This window comes from Anastrepha ludens, chromosome 2, assembly GCF_028408465.1.
Source record: "Anastrepha ludens isolate Willacy chromosome 2, idAnaLude1.1, whole genome shotgun sequence".
NCBI classification, from domain to species: domain Eukaryota; kingdom Metazoa; phylum Arthropoda; class Insecta; order Diptera; family Tephritidae; genus Anastrepha; species Anastrepha ludens.
Genome location: NC_071498.1, coordinates 22,904,111 through 22,924,356, shown reverse-complemented (window position 1 = coordinate 22,924,356; position 20,246 = coordinate 22,904,111). Strand labels below are relative to the sequence as shown.

The window sequence follows — 20,246 nt, the reverse complement described above, 5'->3', positions numbered from 1 at the left end:
CTGACGTCAGACTTGCCAAAATCGCGAAATATAAAGTAACTGTTTTTTAATGGCGCCACCTTAGGTACTTAATTCGCCTTGGCTCTGTACTACAACAAAGTGCAAGATAAACAAACTTTGACAATTTAGAGCAGCCAATTTAAAAAATTCAATCAGCTGTTAACTTGTTGATGGGAATTTGTCTCGCTGCTTACAATTGAAAACAAAATGCGGTATGCCCAGGTTGTGGTTGGCCCGGCTGGCAGTGGCAAAGTAAGTATATTTTAACTTAATTAATATTTGAGATAAAGTTAACAAGTATGATTATCTTAAAAAAAACAGTCAACATATTGCACATATATGCAGCGCCATGCTCAAGATTCAAAACGTGCGATCGAAGTGGTGAACCTAGATCCGGCGGCAGAACATTTTGACTATCAACCGTTGGTCGATATACGCGATCTGATTCAATTGGACGATGCAATGGAAGATAAAGAACTTCACTATGGTCCCAATGGCGGCCTGATATTTTGCTTGGAATACTTAATAGAAAACCAGGATTGGTTAAGAGAGCAACTATGTGGTGCGGATGATTCCGACAATGATATTGGTGGAGAACCTGATGACGACTATATACTCTTTGATATGCCTGGACAAATAGAACTTTTCACCCATTTATCGATGGGAAAGCAGTTAGTACAGTTGTTGGAGTCTTGGAATTTCCGCATTTGCACGGTTTTTCTCGTGGATTCTCAGTTCATGGTTGATGGTGCGAAATTTCTGTCGGGCACCATGGCTGCTCTAAGTGTTATGGCTAATTTGGAGATGCCACATGTTAATGTTTTGAGTAAAATGGATTTACTTAGTAAGTCAGCACGGAAGCAATTGGATAATTATTTGGATCCAGATCCGAAAGCGTTATTGGGCGATGTTACACAAGAATCGGCATGGGGACGGACGCATCGAAAACTTTCTGAGGCAATTGGAAGTTTAATTGAGGACTTCAGGTAAATATAGGTATAATTTAAAGTTAGTGAAATCACTGATGGCACGCTGTAAAACATTTGTTAAGCTCAAGATGGCGTAGGGCCGAGCGTATGTGCCTTTTTCTGCCTGCAATTGGCCCAGATGTCTGAATCTTCTCCGCGCTATAGCGCTACACTCAAGGAGAAAGTGTATTGGATTCTCCGGGGATGGTCAAGCTCCTGGGTCGCAGAAACGAAAAGAGTCAGTTGAGCATATCCCAGTCCTGTGCAGATGACTGCGAAATATGCAATGGCCTGTGAGAATGCTCGTGAACGTTATCAGTTTATCCTTAGGGAGGGTTATAAGTTTTCGTTGTACCTCTAAACCTCTTCGCAACTCTTCACTCTTGAACTTCTCCTTGAGTGTTGTGCCATAGCAAAAAAGGACTCGGGCCCTTTTTACGGCAAGGCCGCAGCCTCTTTTGCCAAAGCATCCGCTACTTCGTTCCCAGTTATACCCCTGGGTCCTGTGACTAAAATTGGTCAGCTGCGATGTGTGTCTCTAACAAATTCAGTTCCTCGATACACTCAAGGGCTAGTGAGGACTTAACCTCATAGGATATAACAATGCCTGGAGTGCGGCCTGGCTATCGCTCAGAATGGCAATCAGCTTATTCCTATCTAAATTGATGTCTGCACATAGACAGATGGCATACAGCATGCTTCTTTCAGTTAAGCTTGGCATCCAGGACAAAACCAAGATACTTAACTTTGCTGACCAATCCGATAGCAGCCCCTCGGCAGGCAATGGCAAACCTCCGATAGTATTTCTGCCATGAAAAACCTCCTCATAAAAAATCTGCCGTTAGGAGTCGGCTTGAAACTGTAGGTCCCTCCATTTGTGGAACATCAAGACGCACGCCACAAATAGGAGGAGGAGCTCGGCCAAACAGTCAAAAAGGGCGTACGCGCCAATTATATACATATATGCGCCACAGGGGATGATCGGGTTTTATGTCCCACCTATAACAGCTGGCTTAATGTATAGAATATATAAACTATGGTTTATATTGTATTTTTATGCCGTAAATGATTTAATATCAATAAAATATAAATATTATAATAAAAACAAAGCTTTATGCAACTTTTTAAAGAACTTCGGCTCGAAAAACACTTAAAAGTGTACAAGATTTCTGTTACAAGCTCCAAATGCTTCAAACTTATTATACTTTCGGTTTGCGAGTCGGATGGAATGGATGATTCATATGTGAAAGGTCAGGTGGATTTTTTTCGAATTCGGCAATTTCCAGCATTCCACTTTTAGCGATTTCCCATAATTCGGGATTTTCCTTTTTAAATGTTTCATACCACTTTTGCACTAATGGATAGTTTGATAAATCAAATCCTATTGCTTCCAAGCATAAAGTGGCCGAGACCAAAGCGAAATCGGCAATAGTTAGGAAATCTGCCGCGGCATACTTTGTGCCCCCTTCTTGTAAATACGTTTCGAAGACATTCAACGCATTATTGACTTTTTTCAAACTCATATCGGTACGCTGATAATCAAAGAATATGGGTGCCATGCTATGTGCTGAAATTGCAGAATAATAGAATCCCATATTGAAGCACATCCTATGATTTACAATGGCACGTTGAGTTGCTTCGCGCGGATATAGTTTGCTGGTTGGTGAATATTTATCGCATAGATACTGCATAATGGCGACGCTTTCGGGTAAATAAAAGCCATCATCATCAAGAACCGGAATCTCTTTTTGGGGATTCATCTGTAAAGTCAGAAAAAATAGGTCTCATATAATAATTTAATAATTTACACGTTGAAAATTAAATTACCTTGGCATACTCATCTGTCATATGTTGACCTGCGATAAAGTCAATGCTAACCAGTTCGTAGGGTATATTGAGAGCGTGGAGCACCATGCGCACGGCTAGCGATGGTGGACCATCGGATACAGCATACAATTTCATTGTCATACTAAAGGTGGGAAAGTAAAAAAATATTAGAAGATTATATCTCGCTTCTAGAGCTTAGTCGTTAATTTTGTAGATATGTCTTGCAATAATTTACGAGTAGTAAATTTACAGTAAAAAAATCACTTCCACATTAAATGATTTGTGTGTATGCCTTAGCTATTTTGAAACATGTTACACTAGTTTTTTGCCGCCTGCACAGGTGGCATGCAATTCTGTTACAAAAAAAACAAGTTTCAGCTCGCAGTTTTTGGAACCATATCTAGGTTTCCAGTGCAGGGGAGAACCTTTTAGAGTCTATAATACAAATCTACCATCAGTTATTATCATTTCGACTTTATTAGAAAGTGAAAATCATTTCACATACCTTACAGGCACAAACTGAAAAGTACAAGTAATTCCAACGCACCAGCAATATAAAACTTGTTTTGAGCAATGACAACAGCCAACTAACAACGCCGCTGTGAAACGAAATGATGCTAGTTGCCGCTTTGTCTATTTCTAGTTTTTTAAATAAAGCTTTAGTAAGCTTTTACCAATTTGGTTTTACATGAATAATGCAAGTGTAACGCATGCAAGCTTGACAGGTTTAGACCCGGCTTCTGCTCCCATTTGTGGTATACATGTGCCCTGTGCCAAAGAGATAAATGCTTTTTACGAGGGGGAAATATTTTATATTCAGTGTTTTGATATTCAATAGATAAATAATTGGCGCGTATACTTCTGTTAGGTGTTTGGTCAAGCTCCTCCTCCTATTTGTAGCGTGCATCTTGATATTGTGCCACAAATGCAATTGCTAGTCCCTCCCAGCTTTTCCAATGTCTTGATGTTTCATGCCTTAAGTAGGATTCGAAACCACGTCTTTCAAGCTAAGAACCAATATGCTGATCACAAGCACACTCGGCTACGGCAGTAACACTTGAATTTAAAATTCAAGCAATGCACATAATACACATGTACATATAAATAATTCTGGCTAAGCACAACATACAGAAGTAACTACATACAACAAACAAATTTGCAGTTTACTTTAATATCTAGAAATGTGTAAAATTGCAATTCATTTCAGTAATTGCGTCAACACCTAATTTGACTGGTCATTAAGAAATTTGATCAAGGTTTGTGATAGTCGCCAAAATGTTGAAGAATGTGGGCGTTAGGATAGAGTCGGTAATTACATTTCATGTACGAAATATAAACTTACTCAAATTTGAAAAGACCCAACATCTGCTTCCCTTCCTAAATGGATAGGAATAGTGAAATTGCAATAGAGATGTGTTTTTGAAAATAATTGGTTTATAACTTTCTAGTTGTAATATTTTGGTAGATTTGCTTTCGGTGGAAATCTATTGCAGTTAAAATTTTTTTTTTAAATAATTGGCGCGGGCATTTCTGTTAGGTGTTTGGCCGAGCTCTTCCTCCTGTTTGTAGCGTGCGTCTTGATGTCGTTGCACAAATGGAGCGACCTACAGTTTTAAGACGATTTCGAACGGCAGATATTTTTTTATGAGAAACTTTTTCATGGCAGAAATACTCTCGGAGGTTTGCCATTCCCAGCTTAGAGGCGACCGCTATTAGACACAACTTTTTCTTCATTTTGGTTTTTCACGGACATTGGAACCTACGTACTCCGAATGGTAATCACACACCAACCTATTCGGCTACTGCGGCACCCACTGCAGTTTACCACTTCTTAAATTTCAATTCGTTTCAGTAACTGATTTAAGTTGGACTTGGGTGGTTATAGTAAGGTGGCCGAGTCTGAACCGTAATTGCGATCATTTGCAAATTTACAAGAAAAAAAGTGGTAAGAATTATAACTGTGTAACATCGAAGAGTGAGGTTTATATGTTTTATAATTTATCATTTTCTATGTCAAATTGGGCCGCTCTTAGCCCTTTGGAATTACCGCTCGAAATACGCGATGCACTCAAAATACCTTGCGTTCATATAATCTTGCGTCGGCAAAACTTTTACTGTTTGTTCTAATGAAAAATAATGTTACGGGATTACCAAAATTAACACATGGGCGAAAAGTCCCGTGCCTAACAAAAAAAAACACGTTTTTATTTTATTTTATTCAAAAGTAGTGGCAAATTCATCAACGTAACTTCCATGAAAAACGACGCAATCATACCACTCCTCAAAATAGGCCTCAGTTTTAGCGATAACCTCTTCATTCGGGCAAAATTTCTTATCACTGAGCATTTTTTTTAGGTCTGCAAACAACCAGTAGTCACCGGGATCCAAATCTGGCGAATACGGGGGATGTAGAACAATTCGAAGTTCTATTCAGGTAGTTTTGCCATTGCTTAGAATCATCAACATGTTCTTGTATATCTTTTGTCAGCTAAACTTAACACAACTTAACTTTTCGATCATTCAAAACGATTTTGCGGATTTTTCGACGATTTTTGGTCTTACCGCTTCATTTGGACGTCCACTGCGTTGTGCATCATCGGTGTCTCTACGACCACGTTTTAAGTCAACAAATCATCATTTTATTGTTGCTCCATCAGCGGAGTCCCCATAACACTTTTCAAGCACTTTGCTTGCACGATATTTTTCCCCATCAAGAAGCAGTGTAAAATTAAAACTCAAGCTTTTTTTGATCCATTGTTTTGAAAATAATAAAAGTAGCGTCACTTTTAGCACAATAACTGACGAACTAGTGAATAGAATATCCTGAAATTTTAACCGCTGCTTTTGAAAGACTAGTACGAACTGAAAAAGAAGTGAATGCAATAAAACTAGTGCCATTTATGTGTTAGGCCCGGGACTTTTCACTCCATTATTTTCCTGAAACTTTAGTAATAATAAATAAATTATTGCGGAGTATTCCGTTCTTGGTGGTAAGAGAGAGTTTTTTTCGGAGATTATTCGCGTCGAATGATGCACAAGGGTTAAGGTTAGATTTCGCAAACCGTTATTTGTTTAACAAATGTTTCATTATAAAAGCAATAAATAATTTAGAGGAATCGATTTTGAAGCGGTATACGAATAATCAAATAAGAACACACAAAATTTCTAAATTTCTGTATCTCACTTCTGAGCGATGTCACGTTTAGTGCTGGTTACAAAGCGATATATGTATATTTAGGCATATAGGCAGATATTTTACTTACCCTATTGCATCGTCAATTTCCGTATCAAAGTTATCCAATCCTTTTTTTGTACTAGAATCTTTGCCCAAGATTTTTGTATATTTTACATTTAAAGCATCAATTGACCCTTCAAATGCTTGCTCTGTCAATTTGACGTTTTTGTCATTTTGTATTTCGTTATATAAACGACGTTTAATGTCAGATTCAATCACGGCATGCGTATGATGGTTGGTGGTTCGAAAAACGCGTATCTCATTATTCACGGTGATTGTGGATACACGACTCTTACAGTTGAGCTCGGGATCTTTGCATTTTATACACGACCAATAAGTGCGATTATTTTGCGTACTTTTCAAATGATAAATGTAACCGTCAACACATAATAATTCACCGCCTTTGGCTGAACGCAAAGTTGACACATTGTTCAGATTCATTTCCGTGTCAAGAGTTAAGCTTGATTCAAATAGAGCTTTTTGGCGGTTCGCCGATAAACCTAAATAGTTATCATTTGCGCATGCACTTATATCCAAGTGATCATCATTATTTGTATATGTATTTATATCCAAATATTCTACTTCCATTTCATCTCCCGCCGCCATTTCCTCTACCAAATCTTCGTATGTGGAATTGAAGATTACTTCTTGCTTCTGTGTATTTTCACATGTAATTGTTGACACTATTTCGGAGTTGTCGTATGCACAATGCAATTTGGTGCCTTGCCGCATCTCTTCTAATTTTGTAGGTAGGATAGCTGTACTATCTAGGTGATCATCATCGGAGTCTAAAACACTGGAGAAGCTGGAAACAGTACTCTCATCTAAAGCGAGGCATTTTGAGCTAGTGCAAAGCATTTGTTGAATGAAAAATATATATAAAAAAATAGTCATAACCGCGATTTGAAATAAAATCATATTGTGCTATGCATATTAATAACATTTATATTTACATATTTACCTCTTCAGCGTCGCTTGTTCATCCTTGTCTTTTGCTTCCTTACATAATCGTCCAATACTAAGTTCAATGGTTTCCTTGGACTTTTCTACTATCTCTTTAAATTTTTCATTTAACTCATTGCCAGATTCGTTAAGTATATTTTCTTTTTTAATGCCCGCTTTCTTAGCATTCAGCACCACAAAGCTTCTGCATAGGCGCCGCTTAATGTCTTGCGAATGATCGGAGTGTATATGCGTTCCAGAAACTCGAACAATAATTGGACCCTTGTTGGTCATTTCGGTCGTAACACGTGCATTGCACTTATAAAACTTGTCACGGCGCAAAAGACATGTCCAATACGCACGTCCATTGCGAGGACTTCGCGTATCCAAATGATAAATGTAATTGTCCAGGCAGAGCACTTTATTTCCCTTTGCTGATGGTAAAAAAGTGAATTTCGCTTTATCCGAGTCAATTTTTGTGCTGGTAGAAAGTGCAGCGAGAGGATCAGCTGAATAGGTGTAGGTCACGGGCTTTGCCTTTGTTCGGAGTCGTCTGGGTTTAGCTTGGGTACAGCTACCGATTTCGTTTGGTGAATTTTGAGTTTTAGCGTTAAAACTTTCTATTATACGCTTTTTCGGGGGTTTATTGGAAAGTGTAGTACAAGCTTCGTTTTGTGGTAATTCCAGTGCTTCAATTGATTGGAACTCTTTATCTTCCTTGCCATTTTCTGTTAGTACGGTTATATTGTTCTTGAGAAGTAGCTTGGTTAGTTTCCATGGAGTATAACCGTCGTGATTGTGATCTACCAATTGACGATCCTTTAAACGATGAGTGCCATTCGATAGATACTCGGTAAGAATACGAGCCTTACATTGAGGATCTTGTTTAATACACTCCCAACGATGAGTGCTCGACGTGATAGACTTTGATTCTAAACGGTAAAGAAACCCTTCCACGCATATCATTTGGCGTCCAAGTGCAGTTTTCAGCATATATAACGTTTCTTTCTACAGGTAAAATAATAGAAAACAAATATTATAAGACTAAAATAGTTTGGCTGAAGGATTTTCTATTCACATCAAGAAATTATGGGAACTTTATATAGTTGTCTAGGATTACATATTTCAATATATACACATAAAACAACAGGCCGCCGTAGCCGAATGGGTTGGTGCGTAATTACCATTCAGAAGTACAGTTTGGAATCTCCGTGCAAGCAACACCAAATGATAGTAAGCTTTTCTAATATCTGTCGACCCTTAGCAGGCAACGACAAACCTCCGAGTGTATTTCTGCCATGAAAAAGCTCTTCATAAAAAATCATTTGCCGTTCGGAGTCGGCTTAAAACTGTAGGCCCCTCCATTTGTGGAAAAACATCAAAATGCACACCACAAATCTGAGGAGGAGTTCGGCAAAACACTCTATAAAGCATGTAAAATCCCATTATATAAATATGTATTTAAGAACAAATTACAAAATTTCAATCACCACATTTACAAAAGCATTTATTGGAAGATTATTCAGTATAGCATTTTGCTTTTACATATGCAATTGTGGTTTCCTGATTGGTGGGAAAGATTTTCTTAGCTTTTAACCAAATATAACCAGTTATTACACAGTTATTATCACTAACATAACTTACATATTCCTTAGTGTGTAAAGGAGCCCATAGGCAACACAATATGCAGGTTATCATTACACAGACATTTCCGGAATGACCGAATAACCATTCTGAGCGACAGGCACGGCTCTTTCATCCTGAAAGATTAAGTCCTCACTGGTACTTGAGTGTATTGAGAAACTGAATCTACTAGGAACGCACAATCGCTCCAGCCTAATATGAGTCCAGGACACAGGGGTATAACTGGGAACGAAGTAGCGGACGCATTAGCGAGAGAGGCTACGGTCTCCCCATCAATAAGATCCGAGTTCTTCCCTGCTATGGGACAACGCACCATCAAGGAGATGCTTAGAAGAGAAGAGCTAGGAGTAAGGAGGGGTTGCTGGTACCAAACAATGGAGGTTTAACCAAAAGAGGTTTAAAAGACTCCTAACCCTCCCCAAGGATAAAAAAGAGGTTGTCTGTAAAGTCGGTTTACTGACGATAGTTTAACACAGTCGTTTCCACGACAGCCGGTTCTACGTTACCGAAACGACCCGGATTTATATCCGGCCAAGGACTGTCACTCCAGCAGCATTCACCGTATATAAGTATGGGCAATGTTTATGCTGCTACAACAACAACAACAACAACGATAGTTTCACGTGACAACGTCATAAGAAAATACTGATGTAATGGTTGCAATTTTCAAAACAAAATTTTAATTTTATTTATTTGATAGATATTTTGTATGGATATAGAGAAGGAGGTAAATGGAATCGCAATGGAATAGGTCAAGTTACATTTAGACAAACGTGAAAAATGACGAAACATTTATCAAATTCAAGAAAGATATGTTCACTTTCGATTGTGCATCAGACGTTAATAATTTTATTTATTTGATAGATATTTTGTATGGATATAGAGAAGGAGGTAAATGGAATCGCAATGGAATAGGTCAAGTTACATTTAGACAAACGTGAAAAATGACGAAACATTTATCAAATTCATGAAAGATATGTTCACTTTCGATTGTGCATCAGACGTTAATAAGTCAACAACACTAAGAGGCAATGGCATCGAATTGCCTTTTTCAAGACACATTACACTCGAAACACCTCCTTTCATTTCCTACTTTTCCTATCATCGTCCTATTCTCAAGAGAAATGGTTCATTACATTCACATATACATATATGCTCACTCAAGTAGGAGAGAGCCAGATGTCGAACGTTGCCGAATGCGATTGTGCTCTTTGTCGTTAGTTCCGCGCTTTCGCTTGCAATTCAAGCAAGGTAACGACGATTGAGCAAGATAACGACGCATTTTTTCGTGCGTGCAGCCGTCTAAATCGAATTACAAGACGTTATCACGTCAACAAAATGCTCACGGGCATTTTCACAGGCTCTGCAGACTGCGTAGCCATTTGCATATGATCGGGATATAGTCCACTGATTATTCTCGTTTCTGCGACCAATCCCAGGAAACTCTAATACACCTTCCCCTTGAATGTAGCGCTATATCGCGGAGAAAGTTGGGATATCTATGACTAAGGCAATATTTTTGTTTTAGATAAAGCATTTTTGTGTTCTATAAAACTCAAGTCTTTAATCAAAGCGAATTTATACGCGGTGGTATTGTTCCATTAGGTGATCGGTGGCTAATGGACAAAGTGAGTGTATTTGTATGTTTTACTTCAGAAAAAAGTACAGAAATTTTGTATAAATTTGGTTTGTCTTGAATGAAGAATTTATTTTATTTCTGCTTAGGAGTAAAAAAATATATGTAAATACGTACATCAAAGTTGATAAAGTATCCTCCTCCTTGAAGGTTGCTATCATCATTAGCTCCTTCGTAAGCTTTAGTATCTTCGAAAGTTAGCTTTTTTGTTTTAGTTTGCTTAGGATACATGTCATTTTCATCATCTGCCGGCCACTCATCGGATTCCATGCCCTCATCATTTTGTATACTCGAAATAGGTTCTTCTTCCTGTTCTTCCAGTGATAAATCTTGTTTGTATTTAAGATGCTTGTTTTTCAGCGTGCACGGTTTGCCAGCAATGTCTGCTTTAAGCTTTCGTTCAACTACCTTGGATATTTCTTTTTCTGAACAACGTTCGTGCGTGTGTTCACTTGTTACTCGTACTACCTTGTGCTGAGACTCGTCGCCATCAACAATAACAGTGGCTATTCGTGATCTACACGGCTGGTATTTACTTTTCAACCTATTGCATACCCACCGGCATCTTTTATTGCCGCGATCAACAAAATGATATAGAAAATTGTCGACACATAACATGTCGATGCCTTTCGCGGAGCGCACCATTTGCACCTGTGATGTGTCCATTTGTGACATATTCGCAATAATTAGATTTCAAGATGTTTAGTTTCCTCTAGAATCACAGTTTGTTTATATTTTTATCCTCTGTTTTAAACACTCACGAAATCCCACAATTTTTTAGTACAACAGAGTGATTTCGGCTTTTTAGTGTATTACATTTTTTAGAAACCCGTATGAGAAACACCAAAATATTTCGCACTTAAAAATGGCCTCACTAATCCTCAATTCTTAAGTTGGCTGCAATGTTAGTGCTACCACACTAACGTGTTATTTTGTCAACAATATTATATACAATTCTCATTTGTTTGCAATGAGCAGTATACAAATCTCAGTGTAGACTTCACTTGAAACATTAGCAACGATTACTCAGCACATCACAGGAAAAAGGAAGCCATTACTTTTGTGTAAAATGTTTGCGCATATGGGTTTAAAACTGTTTTATGATCGATCTTTAGCTCCTGAGCGATGCCACAACTAAAAAATTCCGTGCAACTTCGATTATTTCTGTGATTTTATCGACATTTTATTTAACATCAACAATTAGCTGTTACAGTATCGGCATCATGAGCACCATTCATTTGCAAAATGTATCGAATTTTCTCTAACTCACAATAGAATGGAACACACAAAAAACAGCAAAATAATTTTTTAGCGTGAAATGTCACCTTGACAGCGAGCATAAACTTTAAATTATTTGATCGATACTTTACGAGATATCGATCACTACAGCCATCTAGCAAGAAAATATATTTCTTTTCCCCCAAACTGATATATTATTACAGTTTTGGTTATTCTATGACCGTACATATGCAAATTATTTATCGGATTCTTTTATTTAAATTAATTTCAGTCTTGTTCGATTCGTTCCGTTAAATATTGACGATGAGGAAAGCATACAGGATTTACTCCTTCAAATAGACAACGTTATACAATATGGAGAAGATGCCGATGTGAAAATACGCGACTTCGACCCACCAGAAGAGGAAAACGATCCCATTGACGAATCGAAAATAGTTTAAAGCCCGTGAATATAAAACATTTTTTATAAGTATATTTACCAATAAATTTCAAATTAAACATGTTCAATATTTCTTTTATAAAAATACTCGTAATTAATTTTTCTATTTTGTTTTACAATTTTAATTTACAATTAACAAAGGGTGTTGCTGAAATAACTACCTCATATTTAGATTCTTTCCGTATCCATTACAAGATTGCCGTCTTTATCTTTCAATCGCACGCGTCCATTGGAGTATCGCGTCTCCTGACTTCCGTCTGGGTAAACAAGCTTCACAGTGCCATCGGGATATTCACGACGTTTATTAAGTTTAGTATGTATTTCCTTTTGACCGTTTGGTAGTATCAAAACCCTATCACCGTTTCGCATTTGTATAAGATTTGTCCCATCAGCAAAACGCCACTCCTCTAGTTTATCTTTTTCCGATGGATTTATTATTTTCACAGAATGGTCAGGAAGATGAATTTCGACTACTCCATTCTTATACCGATGTTCTGTTTGACCATTGGGAAATTCTAAGATTTCTAATCCATCCAGATATGTTGTATGCCAGGTATTTGTTTCAGCGAAGTAATATTTAACTGTACCCTCATCGACATTAGTCTCTTTTATGTCTTTGTTGAAGTATAGCATCCGTATATGCAATCCATCGGATGAGATTTTCTTCAAATTGCCATTCGGATACCAAATATCTCGGCTACCATCTGAATTGATAATTTCTCGTCGAAAATGTTCACCTGTTTCGGTACCACATTGGCTATTTCCAATTGCTTTTGCCCCAAAGTTGACAGTTGCAGATTCCAATTTATTCGTTTTCTCATTCTCATTCTTACCTCTATCGTGCTTCAAAACGACCGTTCCTTCAGAAATGTTCAAATTTTGTAAGGTTTTACCACTTCTACTGTCCTGTGTCAATTGCAGTTCGGAAATTATGTTTTCGTCATCATCGTCATCGGCAAGATCAACATCAGTCTCATTATGATGTTTGGGCATTCCTGTCGTTTGTAAAATACAAGGATTTTCTACATCGATAGTCAAATCCGTTCTGCTCGTGTTCCGAGTGTTCGGTGGGCCTTTCAGCACACGTTGAGCTTTACCATTTGATTTTTGAATTATCGGCGGCGAGTGTGTAGATTTTAAGTTTTTGCTATAAGTGCTTTTATTCAAATGGGGATATTCTATATTGCATGCGTTGACAGTGGCCTAAAATAGAAATGTGTTAGCACGTTTGCAAACTTTTTTTTATAAGACGATATTATTTTTAAATTAATTAATTAAATTTTTCGATGTTAGAAATTAAAAATAATAATAATATACCTACCAACTTCGGTGCCAATTTGGCAATGTTTTTATTTATTTCCATGAGCATTTTGTTGTTGCCTTCCCGTTCAAGTTTATGTTTTTCATTTTCTAAACGCTTGTTTTCCTTGGTTAATCGTTCGATGTCTTCATATAGTTGCTTTTGATCACGTTCCAGATTTCGAATTTGCACACGCAATCGGGCCTGCGCAGATGCATGCAATTGATCCTTTTGCTTTAACTGCACCTGCAACGTTTCGATTTCTTCCTTAAGCCGTACTATTTCTTTTCGCTCTTTATTAACCAATGTTTGTTTCTGGACGCGCATTTGATGTTCAAACTTTCGCCTATCTTGCTCGATTTTAATACGTTCGTCGTGCAGATACATTTCCATTTGAATCTTATCGTCTTTCAAACGATCTAGCGCTTCTTTGCGCTCTTGGCTAAAATGTGCTCGTTCCATTTCATATTCCTGTTTGGCACGTATTAATTCCATATTGTTACTTCTGAAGGCGGCTATTTCCTTTTCGAGCTCTTCCAATCGTAGTTTAATTATATTACTTTTCTCTTGTAGTTCCTGCGTTAGGGCAGATGGTGGTGGATGCGTTTGTTCTATACAGGTGCCTCCACCATCGTTCTTGCCAAGCAATGCGCTAAAGAGTGCTTCTTTGAACTGATGGAATAAATCGGAACTTTTATTTGAAGCTACTTCTTCATCCAATGTTAGTGAGCTTTCTGATATACTATCACCGTTATCATATTCACAAGTTGTATTCTCTTCGGAGAAGTGCACATGTAGATCCACCTTATCAACATTTAATGTTGAATCATTTTTTGGTTCATCGCTCATGTAAGAAGAATTTATAGGCACTTGATATCGCACACTTCTTTCTTCAACTTCATCAGAACTATTATGCTCATCGTTATCTGAATCACCTCTTAAAACCTCTTCGACTGCAGGCCGCAAAGTTGTATCTGCATATAGTTTGTCTATAGGTATATCAATTTCGTTTTCTTCAGCTTCTTCGCAAATTATTTTATGATCCAAAAATTTTCTCATACAGCTAGAGTTCATGTCGATTGTTCCCTGAGCTGCTTGTCGTTCAAGAAGTTCAAAAATGCTTAAGTTTTCATCCTCTATATTGGTATTCTTACCAGACTTCTCCATGTTTTCAGACTTAGCGGAAGCAGCTCGTATTTCTTTTATCTTAATTGGCTTCACCTGTTGTGGGTCGAGAACTTTTGACCATGTAATTGCGGCATATGGCTCAACTAGGTGTTCCTGCTCATTTTCTTCATTATGCTCACTTGTGTTGGACTCTCCATTTGCACCTTGAGATAATCCCACATTTGGTAAAGTAATAGAAATTGGCGACGACAGCCTAGCATTCGCTGATTTTTCGTCAGGTGTTGAGCTATAAACAAATCTTGATTTGGATATTTGTTGAAACTGCTTCTCATTAAGATCCCGTTCTTTTATTTCTTCAGCAGCATCAACTGGTTTTAGTTTTGCATTTTTATTATCCTGTACACGTGTTGCTTTGGGAACCAGCCTACGTCGCTGTAGATTTTTAACCTTTGGATGTGTTGTAGCGTACTTATAACGTGGCAAGTTATTCAGTCGGAACGCTTCAGGTGAGATTTTGTAACGTTGTTTTATACCTTCACCGCGTTTAAGATATGGTCGTTTTGGTTTTACCTCTTTGTATTCGAGCTCTTCGTCATTGCAGTAAATATGACTCAATTTCATTAGATTTGAAAATTTCACCAGATTATTATTGCTACCTTCAAATAATCTATTCTCCATCTCTGTGATTTCTCTGTCAACCTCTAAATTTTCTTTATTTCCATATTTGTTCGCTAGATCCGAGGAAGTGTCACCGCCGCCATCCCCCACGTTATTTCCATTTACGTCGTTGTCAAGAAATATACCCATTTTCTCGTACATGTTCTGCTGCTCCAAACCGAGCATTTTTCGTTGCATATTCTGGCGCTTATCCAGCAGACGTTTTTGTTCTTCCTGCCATTTGTTCAACTCCTCCATGCGCTCCTCTATATTAAGTTCATTCTTCAAGGTATTGTCGTTGCAATTAGTTTGCAGCATTTTCAACATATAATTTGCTGATCGATATAATTTGTAAAAAAATAAATTTCTCTGCACACGAATATTTTCAAATCGAGGCCTTAAAAAAGTTATTTATTTCAGTACCGGCAACTTGAAGGGCATATTCGATAGTAAAACGGACAGTGTTGTGGAGTTGTGCCGATGTTACTATCGATTAAAAAGATTCCATGCTGTTTAATAATATTTTTATAAAAACAAACTGTTCAATTTTTTGCTCTTCTTCCATATTAATACTATTTATCCAAAGCCAATATGAACTAGTAAGCAAAGCAAACAAACTCGACTAATTTAATTTATCTTATTTTGATAATGTAGGAACGCCGGAATTCGTCGCAGAATATAACTTTATTCAATACAGGAAAAATTAAAAAGGTCCTAGTAGCCAATGTTCTAATTAAGAGGGTTATATTGTATATATCTCCTATAAATAATAATAATAATAATAATAATAATAATAATAAAAAGCTTTTTCGTTTTTTTTTTAGTTAGGGACGTTTTAGACATACCAAGCTATTTATGATATTAAGCCGATTCTGATGAAAATTGAATATATAACGATTTTATTACACGTTTTTTATGATTCGATTGAGTCTTATAAATAATATTAATTTTATGGAGGAAAGTCAAAAAAACGTAGTAGTTCGAGTTATGGTACAATCGTCTGCCAATATTTATTGGCAGAAGTACGAAATACTTACTTTCATTAATATATCACTAACCTCTGAAAGAACACTAAGAAATTTTCGAGTTACAAAGAAAGTTTATGTAGTTGTTTATTTCATTTGAGTTGATATAACCGGTTTGAGCAAGGATAATAGATTACAAGGTCCGGCTTAAGGCGAATCTATTAAAGTTGATATCAGTAGACCAGCTGATTTGTTTTTATTTTTTGTTTCGTAGAAAATGTCAGCACGAAATAAAATGACGAAAAGCTTCAAGCTCCAACTGCATGTTGGCTGTTTAGCGTAGTTCGTCTTTTCTTTATTTTCTCCTTACTTTTATCGTGATATTTTACCCACAGAATACAGAAGGTGGTCTCTTCCGAAAGCCGCTACTTTATTTATCGCTACTTTATTTGACACTCGATGACGTTATTGGTGCAAATAATCAAACAAAATGAAGAGAATTGACCTGTGTTTTTGGTAAAATTTTGTACTTAAGTTTTGAGATTTCTAAATTAAACAAAATATAAAAAAATAAATGCCGCATTTAACAAGAATATCTCCAACGGCAGGCTAATCACTTAGCTTGTTAGTGTACTTACTTCAACTAACCAATACTAGGACGTACGATTCCTAAGACGATATCATCTAATCGCGTACGTTGGAGAAGCTTTGTAGATGCTCTATGCTCCTCAAAGAAAGCGCCATTGCAAGAAAGTGTGTCTGTATAATTTCTTATGTTTGGTAGTTTTCAATACTTTCGCTTACTTTTCTTCTGCTTTTTGCCCATTTTGTTTCATCACTGACTTCACAGTGAATTGGGAAGGCGCATTCTTGTATTCTATCAATCTTGGATGCTATCACCTTGTCACAGCTCATGATTATGTCGTTAGATCAAATACTGCTGGGTAGTATTTTCAAATGCAACTCTGTGCGAAATAAAATAAAATAAATTAAATTGACGAAATAAATTATTCTTCTTATTAGAAATTTGTACACGGTGCAAAGTATTTTGCGCCTAATTTATTTACAAGGCTTTTGCTCAAATGTGGAAATAATTCGATTGAATTAATCTCGAATGCGGTATGAACTCGGGAAAGTTGGACTTTAGTACAACTCGTCGGCTTGTGTTAATAGTAATTGTACTGTTAGTTATATTATTTGTGAAAAATATTGTATTCAGTGAGGATTGATTTACCGTCAAGGGCTATTAAGAGAATTTAGGTTGTTTATTAACATTCACGAAAAATGGCAACGGCCACTAACCGACGAGTTTCATACTTTTACAATCCCGATGTGGGTAATTTTCATTACGGTCCCGGTCATCCAATGAAGCCGCATCGTTTGTCGGTAACACATAGTCTTGTTATGAATTATGGCCTCCACAGGAAGATGAAGATCTACAGACCTTACAAGTACTCATCCATTTGATTCCTAAATATGAAAAACTCAATGATTTTTTTTTTCACAGGGCAAGTGCACAAGACATGCTTCGTTTTCATAGTGAAGAATATATTGACTTTCTACAGAAAGTCACTCCGCAAAACATTCAGTGCAACAGTAAATATGACCACCCAATTCTTTGGAAGTTGAAAATTACTATGATTTTTATATGTCCTTTACAGCCGTTGGATACACAAAATACCTATCTCACTTCAGTGTGGGTGAGGACTGCCCTGTTTTCGATGGATTGTTCGAGTTTTGCGCAATGTATACAGGCGCTTCGCTCGAAGGTGCCCAAAAGCTAAATCACAACCACAGTGATATATGCATCAATTGGTCCGGTGGCTTACATCATGCAAAAAAATTTGAAGCATCAGGTAGGCAAGCCACTGACTTACACTAGTTGTCGATCTAACTCTTGTCCTTCTAGGCTTCTGTTATGTTAACGATATAGTCATAGGCATACTTGAGTTACTTAAGTACAATCCTAGAGTTTTGTACATTGATATTGACGTGCACCATGGTGATGGCGTGCAAGAGGCATTTTATCTTACCGATCGTGTGATGACTGTTTCCTTCCATAAATATGGGAACTACTTCTTCCCAGGAACCGGGGATATGTATGAAATAGGTGCAGAATCGGGGCGATATTATAGCGTAAATGTCCCCTTGAAAGAAGGCATAGACGATCACAGTTATTTCCAAGTGTTTAAACCAATAATCTCAGCTGTAATGGACTTTTATCGCCCTACCGCGATTGTACTGCAATGTGGAGCAGATTCACTGGCTGGTGATCGTTTGGGGTGCTTTTCCCTCAGTACACGTGGACACGGCGAATGTGTAAAATTTGTTAAAGAATTAAACGTACCAACTTTGGTTGTGGGGGGTGGAGGCTATACCTTACGCAACGTGGCTCGCTGCTGGACTCATGAAACTTCGCTACTGGTAGACGAAAACATCTCAAATGACTTGCCGATGTCAGAATATTTGGAATTCTTCGCGCCTGATTTTACGCTTCACCCAGATGTGAATTCACGCCAGGAGAACGCAAATTCTAAGCAATATTTGGAATTAATAGTAAAACACGTTTATGAGAATTTAAAGATGTGTCAACATTCGCCGAGCGTGCAAATGGTGCAAATTCCACCAGACGCCATGGATATGGAGGAAGTGAGAGTTAAAGAAGAATCGGATCCAGATGTTCGAATAACACAGGCGGAAGACGATAAAATGGTGGAACCTAAAAATGAGTTCTACAGCGGAGATACTGACCAAGATAAAGGCGATATGACCGAAAGTTGAACATTACGAAGTGAATAATAAGAACACTTTAGGGAAAAGCTTGTAAATACGCAGAATTAGTTAATTATAAGTTTACTTTTAATAAATGTATATTTTTTAAGCTTTATTGGTTGAATTAAGATAATGTACAAGATGACATATATGTATAATTGAGGACTAAATATGCGCAAAGGGAAGAACAAAAAAAATATGAAAGGTAATACCAAGGCATTAGTTGAAAGTATTTCTGGTAAAGAAAAATCGATATATAATCCCTTTGAAATGGTATTAAATTTATTTACTATAGTCATGATCTATAAATTCAATTAATGCTTGGGAAACTGGAACAAAGGAAACTTAATTGGCTATGTTAGAAAAATTGTGGCAGTACTGCTTTTCATTAAACTTTTTTAATGCAACCTGTTCCTTCCTGTTTTGCAGCCATTGAAGTAAATATTTACTGTTGCAAAACCGCAATCAATAAATAAATGAGATTCCCGTGTCGCATAATGGTAACATAACGAACCAGTAAGGTGTAAGTGAGTTGGTTGTTGTTGTAGCAGCATAAACATTCCCCATACTTACATACATGCGGGGAATGCTGCTGGAGTGACAGTCCTTGCCCGGATATAAATCCGGGTCGTTTCGGTAACGTAGAGCCGACTGTGGTGGAAACGGTTGGTCATACAGACCGGCTACCACCATAACCTAACCTGCAACCAACGCTAAAGTTAAAGAGTCGGCATAAATGATTGCAAATTCTTTAATATTATTATAATGAAAAACGTTTATTCGCTTTTTGATCGCCGGGTTTTCCATCACATTACCTGAAAATTATTTTAATACACAAGGCTGGGTATAGATTAAGTCAGCATTCCAGGGGAAGAGGGGGGAAATCATACTCTGGTGAAACATTCTTTTATAATAAAGAACGGATTTTAAACAGAAGACTAAACCGATTAGTCTCAAATTTCAACACGAGCTTCTTAAATATATTTTTTAATAATTTAAATATATATTTATAATTAATCGAAGATTTTTCTGACCGTCAAAAATAGTATATAATACGTAGCCTTTTATAATACTGCTATTTATAATTCTGGCCTTACAATGGAAATTGAGAATTGGTGGTTGAAATCGGTTTTATTGTTTAAACAAATATTCGCAATAACCAATACATTTTTCCTTTCATTTGAATCGATTTTCAAAGCGATTTGTCCAGCCGCGTTTCCAATGCGTTTTTTTTTTAATTTAATACAACGTAATTATCCAATATACCATTGATGCTCGTCATAGTAATGCATAAAGGATGCCTCAATTTGTTAGTATGTAACATGTCGATCTGATACAATTGATTTTTGTCGACCTTCAAGGAACGAACAGCGACTACGAGAAAATTTATTGTACTAGACTTTGAAGGAGCTAAAGGATAGTGCTTGCTCGCTGTATAATGATTTAATTTATCGATGTATTTTCGCCTTGCCAATCCTGGTCGAAAATTGTGAA

At 37.1% G+C, this 20,246-nt stretch overlaps 4 protein-coding genes across 5 annotated transcripts; 2 read left to right on the top strand and 2 right to left on the bottom strand.

Annotated features, from left to right (window-relative positions):
• The first annotated feature begins 131 nt into the window (after positions 1–131).
• Positions 132–11,998, top strand: LOC128865154 (GPN-loop GTPase 3). The gene is made up of 3 exons (XM_054105215.1): positions 132–252; positions 322–986; positions 11,763–11,998. Exons 1-3 carry the CDS (start codon positions 208–210, stop codon positions 11,929–11,931), a joined length of 879 nt encoding a protein of 292 aa, XP_053961190.1. The 5' UTR covers positions 132–207; the 3' UTR covers positions 11,932–11,998.
• On the bottom strand, positions 2,001–11,323 carry LOC128865137 (glutathione S-transferase 1-1). Of its 2 annotated transcripts, XM_054105156.1 has the most exons (5): positions 10,370–11,323; positions 6,992–7,980; positions 6,059–6,874; positions 2,796–2,937; positions 2,001–2,728 (listed from the first exon to the last, which is right to left on the bottom strand). In XM_054105156.1, exons 1-5 carry the CDS (start codon positions 10,925–10,927, stop codon positions 2,168–2,170), a joined length of 3,066 nt encoding a protein of 1,021 aa, XP_053961131.1. In that variant the 5' UTR covers positions 10,928–11,323; the 3' UTR covers positions 2,001–2,167. The 2 variants fall into 2 exon arrangements, with proteins under 2 accessions (XP_053961131.1, XP_053961141.1); XM_054105166.1 differs by lacking the exons at positions 6,059–6,874; positions 6,992–7,980; positions 10,370–11,323 and adding an exon at positions 3,301–3,410 and having other exon boundaries at positions 2,006–2,728.
• Positions 11,942–15,467, bottom strand: LOC128865118 (uncharacterized). Its single transcript, XM_054105111.1, has 2 exons — positions 13,252–15,467; positions 11,942–13,133 (listed from the first exon to the last, which is right to left on the bottom strand). The coding sequence occupies exons 1-2, from the start codon at positions 15,340–15,342 to the stop codon at positions 12,099–12,101; spliced, it is 3,126 nt and encodes a 1,041-aa protein (XP_053961086.1). The 5' UTR covers positions 15,343–15,467; the 3' UTR covers positions 11,942–12,098.
• A 1,457-nt stretch (positions 15,468–16,924) lies between these two features.
• On the top strand, positions 16,925–19,046 carry LOC128865098 (histone deacetylase 3). The gene is made up of 4 exons (XM_054105070.1): positions 16,925–17,431; positions 17,488–17,576; positions 17,642–17,836; positions 17,890–19,046. The coding sequence occupies exons 1-4, from the start codon at positions 17,265–17,267 to the stop codon at positions 18,759–18,761; spliced, it is 1,323 nt and encodes a 440-aa protein (XP_053961045.1). The 5' UTR covers positions 16,925–17,264; the 3' UTR covers positions 18,762–19,046.
• Positions 19,047–20,246: the final 1,200 nt, after the last annotated feature.

Excerpts from the sequence above, each read along its gene's own strand:
- LOC128865137 (XM_054105156.1), bottom strand. The coding sequence starts at position 10,927 with ATGTCACAAATGGACACATCACAGGTGCAAATGGTGCGCTCCGCGAAA. Across the intron at positions 7,981-10,369 it reads GATACTTTATCAACTTTGAT|AAAGAAACGTTATATATGCT; the intron begins GTACGTATTTAC and ends TTTTACCTGTAG. Across the intron at positions 2,729-2,795 it reads TGACAGATGAGTATGCCAAG|ATGAATCCCCAAAAAGAGAT; the intron begins GTAATTTAATTT and ends CTGACTTTACAG.
- LOC128865154 (XM_054105215.1), top strand. The coding sequence starts at position 208 with ATGCGGTATGCCCAGGTTGTGGTTGGCCCGGCTGGCAGTGGCAAA. Across the intron at positions 253-321 it reads GCCCGGCTGGCAGTGGCAAA|TCAACATATTGCACATATAT; the intron begins GTAAGTATATTT and ends TAAAAAAAACAG. Across the intron at positions 987-11,762 it reads AGTTTAATTGAGGACTTCAG|TCTTGTTCGATTCGTTCCGT; the intron begins GTAAATATAGGT and ends AATTAATTTCAG.
- LOC128865118 (XM_054105111.1), bottom strand. The coding sequence starts at position 15,342 with ATGTTGAAAATGCTGCAAACTAATTGCAACGACAATACCTTGAAGAAT. Across the intron at positions 13,134-13,251 it reads CCAAATTGGCACCGAAGTTG|GCCACTGTCAACGCATGCAA; the intron begins GTAGGTATATTA and ends TTTCTATTTTAG.
- LOC128865098 (XM_054105070.1), top strand. The coding sequence starts at position 17,265 with ATGGCAACGGCCACTAACCGACGAGTTTCATACTTTTACAATCCCGAT. Across the intron at positions 17,577-17,641 it reads GCAAAACATTCAGTGCAACA|CCGTTGGATACACAAAATAC; the intron begins GTAAATATGACC and ends TGTCCTTTACAG. Across the intron at positions 17,837-17,889 it reads AAAAAAATTTGAAGCATCAG|GCTTCTGTTATGTTAACGAT; the intron begins GTAGGCAAGCCA and ends TTGTCCTTCTAG.